The sequence below is a fragment of the Thrips palmi genome, unplaced genomic scaffold (genome assembly GCF_012932325.1).
Source record: "Thrips palmi isolate BJ-2018 unplaced genomic scaffold, TpBJ-2018v1 HiC_scaffold_7, whole genome shotgun sequence".
NCBI lineage: Eukaryota > Metazoa > Arthropoda > Insecta > Thysanoptera > Thripidae > Thrips > Thrips palmi.
In genome coordinates this window covers 5,913,183-5,924,483 of record NW_023144634.1, presented here as the reverse complement: position 1 = coordinate 5,924,483, position 11,301 = coordinate 5,913,183, and the positions used below count along the sequence as shown (strand labels likewise).

Genomic DNA, 11,301 nt, shown 5'->3' with positions numbered 1-11,301 from the left:
CCATCCGCCGCCAACTTGAACGGCCGTGTTGTGGGTTCAAACACCGAAACCAAAACCTTTTGTTTTCGCGCCCGTTTTGCCAAACGGTCCGTTCACCGAACGAGAGAGGAAGATCGCGGTCTGGGACGAAACGGGGCCGCGGACGAATGCGTGGAGTGGGGTGGAGTGACCATCTGGGAATTCCGCGCGTGCTTCCCGTGCAATGAATGGACCTACAAGCGCTCTCTCTCTCTCTCTCTCTCTCTCTCTCTCTCTCTCTCTCTCTCTCTCTCTCTCTCTCTCTCTCTCTCCCGCACACACCTTTCCCCTCATGGCGGATGTGACAGCTCAGCTGACGCGCTATGGCTGTAGCTCGCACCTGTACCGGACAATCGGGTGTCAACGGCGGCGTGATGACACAGGCCCATCACCTCTTTCCAACTGTCTGTCTGTCTGTCTGTCCGTCGTTCTGCCGGTCCGTCCGTCTGTCCCGCGGTCTCCCTGCTCTGCAGCAGCGCTGTGCAGCTCCGCCAGAGGATGAGGATGGAAACCCAATACTCGGGCCGCCCAGCGGGACCAATTTGGGGTGGCCGGCGGGTTGCCCGTGCCACGGCGCTGCCACGCCACTGCCACTGCCCACGCGATGTGGCGCAATGCAACGGCCCATCTGATGCACCTCGCTCGTCAGTTGCCCTTTTGCAGTTGCCCTTTAGTTGCCCCACTAAAGACTTTCAAGAATATATTAAACTTCAAACTTTTTTTTAAAGGAATTCCATGAAAATTGCTTTTGTCTCACTATTAGCTAAATGCTGTACACCTTGGGAAAACCAGGAACCGTTTTTGTCCTGTGTCAAGACGTGTTTTTAATTTTTTATTTTTTGTTTTTATTTACAGTGTGTCGCGCATTTTCCCCGCGGATTGGCGTTGCTGCCACACAGGAAGGCCACGAAGAAGGTCGCGCGGTGGACGTAATATGCCCGCGGCCCCTCCACCGCCGCCTCCACCGCCCCCGCCGCAGTCATTGTGAGGTCGCAAAGTGTATGATTGGCGGATGAATGGATCCTCTCTGGCTGACGTGCCCAGGGCAGCCGTGGGGCAGCCGGGGCAGCCAGCCCGGCCTTCCCCCGCAAAGTGGCGTTTTGTGACGTCGTGTGAAAGGCACAAACCAAGGAGAAGCACTGGACTCGGAATGGAAGGAAGCGCGGCTTTTTCACGCCATTTTTTTTAGTTTCATTTTTTTCCACGTTTACAGTGAATTTTCAGTGAAAGAATTTAATACATTTCACTGCGTGAAGAAAAGAACAATAGGTTTTTTTTTTTCTTTTTTTTTCAGTAAATTAATTTTGCCAAATGAGTTTCCTATGAACAGTTCACAAAAACCTGGTCAAAAGATCCGAAAAGCTAATGGTTTGATTTAACTTGACTTGAACTTTCTGTGTAGAACGAGTTGTATCTAACTACTAAATCCGACCGGAACATCTTCATTCAAAGTACCAAGCTCGCAAATGCGATTTCGCTCCGCACTTCTTCAGACCGCTTCGCGCTGCTTCCTGAAAAAAGCGTCCCCCTTTTTTTTTCAGCGGTCCGGAGGGCGTGGCTCGTCCGTCGCCGCAGAGCCACGCAGAGCGCGCCGCAGCGCGTCGAGGAGCGGCGGGGCGTGGCGGGGCGTGGCGCGGCGGATCCATAACAGAGCTCGCTCGCGATTGGCTGGCCGTGAGACTGACACCACCAACGGGCCACCACGCCGCGCCACGCCGCGCCACGCCGCACAGGGCCGCCAACGGAATCACGATGCTCTTCCGGACGCCGTGTCTTGCTTGTTGTTGTTGTTGTTGTTGTTGTTGTTGTTGGAAGTCGCGGAGGTGGCGCCACTGTGAAACACGGCGGGCTGCACCGCCGCGTGCGGCGTCCGTTCCGAGGCGGACGAAAACTGGCGAAAAGGGCGGACGGAATAGAAAAGAAAAGAGAGGGAGAGAGACAGAGAGAGAGGGGGGAGGGGGAAGATGTGTGGGTGGATTGTGTGGATTTGACGACAGCCGGGAAGAGCTTTCGGGAGAGATTGGGGAGGGAAACAGCAGCCATGGGGCCCCGGGGAAAGAGAGAGAGAGAGAGAGAGAGAGAGAGAGAGAGAGAGAGAGAGAGAGAGAGAGAGAGGAGGGGGGGCTGGAGCTGCAAAGGGCCAGGCTGAGGGGGCGTGATCGATATCTCAGCACGGGGACATTATCCGACACACATGCGGTTTTCGCTCTTCTCTCTGTTTCTCTCCTTCTCCGCCTCACCCTTTCTTTCTCTCTTTCTCTTTCTTTCTCTCGCCCCCTTGGCGCTCGCGGCGCATGCGGAATCACACTACTCTCGAAGCAAACAACTGCCCCGTTTTGGGTGAAATTTCTCAGTGCAGGGGAAAGGCGCCGGAAGACAAGAGCTCCGTCCTTCTCGCTTCGCGTGCACACTGTAAAGACGGCGATCAATACAAACAGAACAAAAGTCTGTGCCGAGAATTACGGCTGCCTCTCAAAACGATGCAAACACGTCTTGCCTGCCGCTCTTTGAAGTCTGGCTGAGGAAAAAAAAACACTGACACACGTAAAATCCATGAAGCATGTGTGTGTCTGCCCTTGTTAGCGAGGCCAGGGCGCCAAGGCGATGCCTGAGAATCAATCCCGCCTCTCTCTTTATCTCATTCACTTCTCTGTTGTTTTTCTCTTTGTTCCGTTACATTGCCGCACCTTCGCCCCGCCCCGCGCCGCGCTGAGCCAAACTTGGCACGTGTTCCCCAAATCCGCGCCGCGCCCCGCTCCGCTTCCGAGACGAAGGTTCGTCGCTCTGTCTCTCTCGCGCTCAGGGGACGTTCCGCGGGGGTGCGAGAGAGACAGGAAGCACCGTTCCGGAATCAGCCTGCTGGCTCGCTCTAAGCCACCTCCCGCGCGATTTTACTTTTCCTCCCTCTGCAGCCCGTCTGTCTGTCTGTCTGCCTGCCTGTCTGCCTGCCTGCCTGCCTGCCTGTCTGTCTGTCTCTCTGTCTGTCTGTCCGCCTGCCGGTGGAAGGAGTATCGGCAGAAAAAGTAAATCAGTCGCTTTGGCATTCAGAAGCGCGTCGACCGGCGCCAAACACAACATGGACGTGTGTGTGATCACCGCAGCAGCATCCCCCCCTCCCCCCCCCCCTCTCTCTCTCTCTCCTCTCTCTCTCTCTCTCTCTCTCTCTCTCTCTCTCTCTCTCACACACACCGACACATGGATAGACACGAGCCCGTGGCACCTCGTCAAACTCGGCGGCAACCCACCAGAGCACCGGAACTACCACTCATGCTCACATTCGCAGCCAAGAATTTTATCACATGAAACGCTCTGGGACCCGCCCTTTTCCCAGTGTCCCCTCGCTCCCGTTTTTGCGAGCGCGTCCGGGCGCAAAAAGCAGCTGGTGGGATCGCGTCCGCACCGCCCTCTTGGCATAATACAGCTCAGACTGCGGCCCGGCTGGCGGTGCCTGGCAGTGCCTTGCGGCCGGTGGGCCGATGGCTGGATGAGGCTTCCAGTGCGGTTGCCTGCGGCTGCCTGCAAACCGAGCCCACGTCCCGGAAGCGCCCTCCGCGGTCGCGCTGTCTCTCTCGCACCGGCCCGGGACGCCCTGTGAGTGCGAGAGAGACGGAGCGACTCGGCATAGCAACTTTTGTCGGGGCCGTTTCGCACGCGGCCCGAGTTTGGCGCTGTTAGTGTGCCAGCGGATTAGAGGCAGAAGCCAGGCTAGCCGACAGTGCAGGGCCTGCCGGCCTGGGACCCATGGCCCGGCGCTGAGCCTGCGTATCAGCTCAGCCTCATGGTCCTATGGCGCCACGCCACTGTCCGACAAGCCCGGGGCGAGGCGAAAGCCCAGCCGCCTCATAACCACCCCGCCCCGCCGCGGTCCCCGGGGAGCGTCGCGTCGAGAAGACGGTAACTGTGACGGCGACGCTGCGGTGTAACGCGGTTGCTGCGGGGTGATTTCGTGCTATATCACTCTGTCTCTCTCGCACCTTGACGGGACGCCCCGTGAGTGCGAGAGAGACGGCGCTGTCCGGCACTGCAAGCGGGATAAGCCTTTCGCCGCGCCCTGCCGTCCCTCCGCCATGATCGGCGAGTCCCTTGTTTCCCGCGAGCTCGGAGAAGTTCTCCTCGTGGTTCGGATCATTCCGCACTCGGTGAGACAGTGACGAAATTCAGAATCGGCCGCACGACGAACGCCTGCTGAACGGAGCCTCGTCGCTGTGTCTCTCTCGCACCCGTGCGGGCCGCCCGATGAGCGCGAGAGAGACAGAGCGACGAAAGCAGTGCAGTTGGCTGGCTACGCCACTGGCGGGCGGCTGCAGCGGCACGAATTAAAATGCAAGGGGAGTGTGGCGGACAATGTCCCCGTCGGATTAGAGCGAGCGCGATAGGCGAAGGGATAGGCGAAGGTGCGAAAAGGTGCGAGCGAGGTGTGAGTAACAGCTGGAGGCCGGACAAAGAGAGGCGCGGATTAAATGTCATGGCCGCCCTTTCCGAGAGTCCGTCGCTCTGTCTCCCTCGCACTCACGGGGCGTCGCCTGGAGGTGCGAGAGAGACAGAGTCTGATACGCATCGCGATGGCTGCGCTGCATGCCGAGGGATGGCGCAATGGATGAGAGTATTTTTATTTTACCAATAAAGGGGACGGATAGTCGCATCGACCAAAACACGACCCGCGCGACCCGGCGCTGTTTGGTGCGGTAATCGCATTACTGCTCGAGCAGGGTTCCCAGCCTGCTTTTCAAAATAAGGTTGCAAGCTCGCGGTGGTGCTGCGGCGGCTCGCCTCAACACTGTTTTAGAAAATTTCATTTACTGGCGTTTCCCCGACGCCTTCCTAAATTTTGAATTGGAGTTTCCTGTTCAGCCCGCAATTTAGATTTAAAAGTCCATTCTCTGACGTTTCCCATGGCTCATGAAAATTGCTCCATATAGTCTCTGCTCCCCAAAAATTTCACTGTGGATTATGAAGTTGGGAGTGACAGTAAGCTTCGACATGTTGGCAGACAGGATCTCGCCCTGCAGTGCTCTGCCGCCCGTCCTGGAAGGCCTCCGGGCCTGGAAGAGAGCATCAATACCTTCAATGGATACATTCAGGAGATGGACTCTGTCGACCCGAAGGAGATAGTGTCTTCTTTCACTCACACACACACGCACACACACGCGCGCAGCATACAGCAACACCTCGACGGCTTCCCAGAACTGTCCCCCCAGTGTCACCGAGAAGGCGTGAAAGCTAAGGGCCATCAGATTACCCCGCCAAATGTAAACCATCACACAGTTTGTTCAGTGAGCGTGAAATTTTCTTGTCGCGTGAAGCCAAAATCGCGACTTGGCGCTGCGTGTGACGACACGAGAACACTTCATCAAGATGCGTTGAGTAGTGGACCGGGTGGGAATGGTTTCGAAAAATAAGGAAAAATGTGTTTGTAATGATGATGTTCTTAAATTTGTAATTTATTTTGCGCACTTTAAATATGTACAATACAATATATAGAATTCATAATTTTAAAAGAGCTCATAGCACAATATACAGTATCTACAATATATAATATTTATACTATACATAGCGTTACATTTTCTTATCTCTCAGTTTATCAACAACACCATTTTTCGATATTTGCTGGTGGAGCTTTACAGAAACTCTTTGCATAATAAACAATATAGTGACTTTTGTTACAATACTGCAGGCGTATAAAAAGTGTTTCGATATAATTAATAGCAGACTACGCTATAGGAAGTGCTGGGTTCAATTATCTGAGAGTTTAGACATGAGTAACTTCATGAGATATCACAAAAAATCCACACTCGGGTTAAAAAGTTGCATTAAATTAATAGAAGAACAAAAACAAATCTGTATACTTTTAGGCTTTTAATTTATTTGTGCTTCTAGACAAAGAAATAATTTACCACGTTCATTTACATTTGTACAAATAAATGGTCATTTTGATATTGCACTTTGAATAATTCTTTTGTACGTCTCCACCGGTTGCCCAAAACAGTCGCCAACGCAAGCTGCTTGGAACTGCGGTTCGCATCCGATGGAGACGTAATCTTCCTTGCACGAAGCAAATCAAATATATCAAATGGAACGGAAAACAGGAGATATACTGATCAAAATCACAATAACTATACTGTTACAAAACAATAACAAAATATAATGAATTAATGCTATAAAATTTTCGTAGGTACTATGCGTCATCGAGAAGACAAACGCAAGAGGTGGCGGCACTCTGCTTCCCTTGCGTTAAAACAGTGTAGGACAGGCCAACGAAACGAGATTCAAGCAAAACCGTTTGAAAGAACGAGAGGAGACCCAGGTTGCCGCCGTAACTTAACAGCATAAACATTTTTGGCTAATATTTTTCTAAGTTTACAAAACGAAGATGACATCACATTAACCTTCGACTCGAATAGGGAACCAGAGGTCAACGAAAATCAGCAATAAAGGACTGTTTCACGAACGCGTTTGGTTTTAAACTTACGACCGCCTGAACTTGAACAATATTGATGACGCAGTCAATAGCTTTGATATCACACAGTTTAAACAGTCAATATCACTTCATACCTACAGGCGAATTTCATTTAACTCTATGCCCTGAGTTTGTTTAGCTCTCTACATTTTCATGTGGAAGAAAAACAAAAGAGGTTCTGCCTTGCACACCGAATCTCCCTTTCCCCCATTGTACTGACAGGCAGCAAGACGCACCAACAACAAACATACAAAAAGTGACTCCAGTGTGACGGCGGAGCGGTATGGAAGGACAAGAGTCGCGATTTGGCCCGGGCGTCCGTAAAAAACAAGAAAAGACACCAGACGCCGGGGCCGCCCTAACGAAGTCTTTAAAGTAGGAACACAGCCGCAAGTTGACAAGCTCGTGCATCGCGGGCGGTGCCGCGGCGCGGGCACGAGGGGTATCACGTGAGCCTGGGCGGCGAGAAGGGTCGGTGCAGCGTCCGCGGCAGGGGCCTGGCGGGCTGCGTCTGCGTCATGAGGGGCAGCCCGCTGGAGATGGGCGGCGGGCTGAGCTGCCGCAGCCGCATGGCCGACCCCATGTGCAGCGGCGACAGCGTCCGCGGCCGGAAGCTGGGGGGCGGCGACGAGGAGTCGGCCGACAGGTTGAGCCTGCCGGGCATGCTGCCGATGCTGCCGGGCATGCCCGGGGAGGGCGGCCGCGGCGGCGAGTGCGTGAACCTGAGGCCGGCGGGGTTGGGCGGCAGCAGGTGCCGCGTCATGCACAGCGCCGACGCGTAGCTCGACGGCGGCGGCGACGACGACCTCAGCAGCGTCGACGGGTAGTCCGAGGGCGGCGGTGACGGCGACGACCGCCGCGGCGACCGGCTGCTGTTGATCGGCGACCTGGAGCGCGACCGCGACCGGCCGTACGGCGGCGAGTACTGCAGGTCCGGCGGCGGCGTGTTGGCGCCCAGGCTGATGTCCGAGTCCGAGTCCGTGTCCCCCGGCGCCGGCGAGTGAGCGTCCCCGCTGCGCCGCGAGCTGCCGCTCGAGTTGGCGAGCTGCGAGCCCAGCTGGTGCTGCTGCATCCTGGAACACGCCGAGCAGGGCCTGTTAGTCCTCGCTCACCTCATTCAACAACGCGCTCTGTCTCTCTCGCACCCCCACGCGACGCCCCGTGAGTGCGAGGGAGACAGAGCGACGACTCTCGGAATCCGCCGCGCACAAAGGCAAGCCGCGGCGCATTACACGATTTGCGTGTGAGTCCGACAGCACCCCGGCCAGTGTGGCTTCCAGTGTGGCGGACAGCGGCCTTGGGGATTTGCATACAAATGGCCATGTGCACGTATTAATAGCGTGCACCCGTCGCGCATTTCGTCCAAACGCACAGGAGCCCTCCCGCGGCCCGGTTCCGCACCCGAACGATCCTTTCACCGTCGGTCTGTCTCTGTCGCACTCACGGGGGCACCGCTCAGGAGTGCGAGAGAGAGAGGATCCGTCGGATTCGGGCGGCGGTATGTTGACTCGGAGACAAGACAAGCATGCTAGTATCGTTCGAGGGCCACAAAGAGATGTAAACTATCGAGGTTCAAGAGGGAGGGGGCGCCGTGCGGCGCTGTGTATATGCCAAGGTGGACACTTTCTTCGGGGACACAACTTCTAACCTCCCCCTTCCCCTCTCACCGAAACTAAACAAAAGGACGACAGAAGTCTCGGGGCCCAGGTTCTCACACTGACACGAGCACACACACACACACACACACACACACACACACAGCCAGCTCCTGGAATGAGCGTTTGCCCAGACCGAGTGGGCGACATAATGGTGGCCGTGGATTGGCGCTCGTCGCGCTCGTCGGCACGGCCCGGCCGGCCGGCTGTTTGTTGTGGGTGGCGGTGCTTTAGCGGCGCTGCTTGCGCTGCTCGCTCATCATTATCTTCGAGAAGGCAGTGATTTGTTTGGCCCCGCCCACCGCGGCCCACCGCGTCCACCGCATTACCCTGTCGCGGGGCGACAGCTTGTCAGTAAAACAAGCGGCCCGTGATTCATGCCGGGCTAGGTTGGGTCGCTCTGTGTGGATTTCATCCATTTCGTTTGCCGCGGTAATGGTCGTGAGAAAGACAGGGCGCCGCTTGGACACAGTGGGCCAGAAGGACGGCGCCGGCGGCCAAACTCTGAACGCGTTTTGAGCTCCAGAGTCGCCAAATGGGACTCGAACCAAACGTGTGATTGCTCTCCGAACGAGGAATCCATTGGTGGGGTCACACGTTCAGTCCTAGTCCCATTTGGCGACTCTGGAGCTCAAAACGCGTGTAGAGTTTTTGGCCGCCTTCGCCGGTCTTCAGACCCCACTGTGCGGCGCTCTGTCTCTCTGGGGCGTTCCGCAGGGGCGCGAGAGAGACAGAGCGATTCCCCGCCGAAGGGAAGCGAGTTATGCCGCTTTCAGAGGGAGGCCATAATCAATTCGGTGCAAAAGCGCGCCTTTTTTTCTTCCGGCCGCTCTGCAGTGCAGGAACGCAAATCCGATCCGAAAGCCGCATTGCGCGCAAGCGGGGCGGCGTGGCCGCACCGACGCATTCAGCGCGCCGAATATTATATTGAGTCAGTCACACAAAGAGCGGCTGACCGCGCGCTATATTTACCGCGAATGCGCGGCAAGTCACAATGCAGGAAGAAATAAATGACAGAAAGCCGGAAGGCGCGATGTGTGCGCGTTGTGACTGTCGGCGCCACAGCGCGCTTTTTCCCGAAACGGTGCGGTGCTCTCTCTCTCTCTCTCTCTCTCTCTCTCTCTCTCTCTCTCTCTCTCTCTCTCTCTCTCTCTCTCTCTCTCTCTCTCTCTCTCTCTCTCTTACGGGGCGCCCCGCGGGTGCGAGAGAGACAGAGCGAGGCGCCACAGTCCAGCGGGGCATATTTTTCCGGCTGGATGGCCCTACTATGTTTATTCACTCGAACGCCATCAATGTCAGATGGATATCTATTCATGAAACTGCCGCCGCGCCGCGCCGTGCCGCCACACTGTGGGGCTGGTGTCGCCGCTGCGACAGTGTCAACCCCACTGACTTGTCGCCGAAAGCGTCGCGACGTACGCGCCACTTGGCCGAAGGGCACCGAAGGGGCGTCGCTCTGTCTCTCTCGCACGCAGACGGGACGCGCCGTGAGTGCGAGAGAGACAGAGCGACGAGGTGAATCTTTCGCAAGCGGCCGGCCGGGGGGATGGATTGCAGTGACGGTCGAGAAGGGGGCGAGTGAGCCGAAGTCGAGCCGAAGTCGAGCCGAAGTCGAGCCGAAGTCGAGCCGCAGCCGGGTCGCCGTCAACGAGTGACAACGAGTCCCCCTTCCCGCGTCAAGTGTCCGCTGCTGCCAGTCCCAAAATTCCATTTCGGACACTGAATTCTATCCCGATGTACCCTCTGAAGCTTCCGCGGGAGTCAACCCTAAACATTGGGAAAACGCGGACCGATCTTTTAGAGTGAGCTGCCACACTGAAAATTCTAGCGGGAAAATTTTGAGCATTCGGACCACGCAACGCCTGCCTGTTCACGGATTTTGATTGTAGGACACCACACTGTGAAAATTTCAGCTGCCACAGGTTGCATGGTGCGCTACTTTATCTTCCATGTTGAAATAATTCAGCTCACTAAACGACAGCGAGAATAAAAACTAGCCCGCCCGATTGGGTGCTGGGCGAAGTGAGCCGGTATTTGAGGCTGCCGGCTCTAGTGGCGTGCCTGCAGTGTGCCTGCAGCGTGCCTGCATGCAGCCTGCGGTGAGGCTCCACTATAAGTAGCAGGCCACGGCAAACGATCCGGGGAAACATGATCCGCGCCAGCTCACCTCGTATCAGATCAGGTCAGCGAGGGTAGAGTAAAACCCAGTACGCGCTTCCATCGCCATTATTTTCGATTTTACGAAATGGTTGCGAAGCCAACTGAAAACCGGGGTCAGTCGGCGACTGGATCCCTCTTCCAAACTTCCCGCGCCAAAATTAAAATTTCAACTATCTGGTCTTGCTGAACCCCCTTTTATTTTCCAGCAGCGCACCCGGCGACTAACTGGGGCCGGCTTTACACGCACACGCGCGCGCTGCCCGTGTCCGTGTATAGGGTTACCTACCCCCAGGAATGCCGCCGAGTCTAGAGTGTCCACCCGTCAATGCACGCGGTGTGCGTTACACGTAGTAGTACATTACTCGGCACAATAGCAATATGGCGAGATAAGATCTGGCGGGCTTCCGGTGTAGGGGAGGGGAGAAAAATAAAAAGTGGCGTTCGCTGCTAATGGAAGGCATGCGAACTGCTAAACACAGTCGTGAGCTTGACACTCCGCCACGGTTGTTACAGTGTAGCGTCGCGTTGTCGCGCGCGCCGCTCGCAATCGGGGTCATCTAGACCGAGATCACGGCACACCATCCACTTTTGACAAGAGTGGAGTGAGACACATCCACATTCTTTTTAACTCCCTTGGGTACACGCGAAAAAAGTCGACAGCTTGCCAAAGAAATTTTTAAATTTATTTTTTTCACTTTCAAAATTTTTAGATTTTTTTCATGATAACGTAATTGGGCAGTGCCCCTGCGGGTGGCTTTCCACTCCCACCTATGGAGACGACCAACCATTCAGTGCCACGGCGCCGCGGTGAACCGCCTGGGACGCCCCACGAGTGCGAGAGAGACGGAGAGGCAGGCCGTAGTATCGCATTTCGCTCGCGCCAGTTCGTTACCCGCGCTCCCGCTGGACAAATGGAGCTCACGGGATGATCCCTGCGAATCGAGACACAGTCAGGCGAGGCCGTCGAGATCGTGGAGGCGACATCCGATCGGATTCAGCCTAAACATCCTC

At 55.8% G+C, this 11,301-nt stretch overlaps 1 protein-coding gene across 1 annotated transcript in view; it reads right to left on the bottom strand.

Annotated features, from left to right (window-relative positions):
• Positions 1 to 5,857: 5,857 nt before the first annotated feature.
• The window catches only part of LOC117652266 (homeobox protein SIX6), a 38,111-nt gene continuing 32,667 nt past the window's right edge, over positions 5,858 to 11,301 (bottom strand). Inside the window, exon 3 of the mRNA XM_034397036.1 lies at positions 5,858 to 7,548. Coding sequence (XP_034252927.1) covers positions 6,921 to 7,548 — 628 coding nt within the window. The 3' untranslated portion in view covers positions 5,858 to 6,920. The remainder of the gene's footprint in view (positions 7,549 to 11,301) is intronic.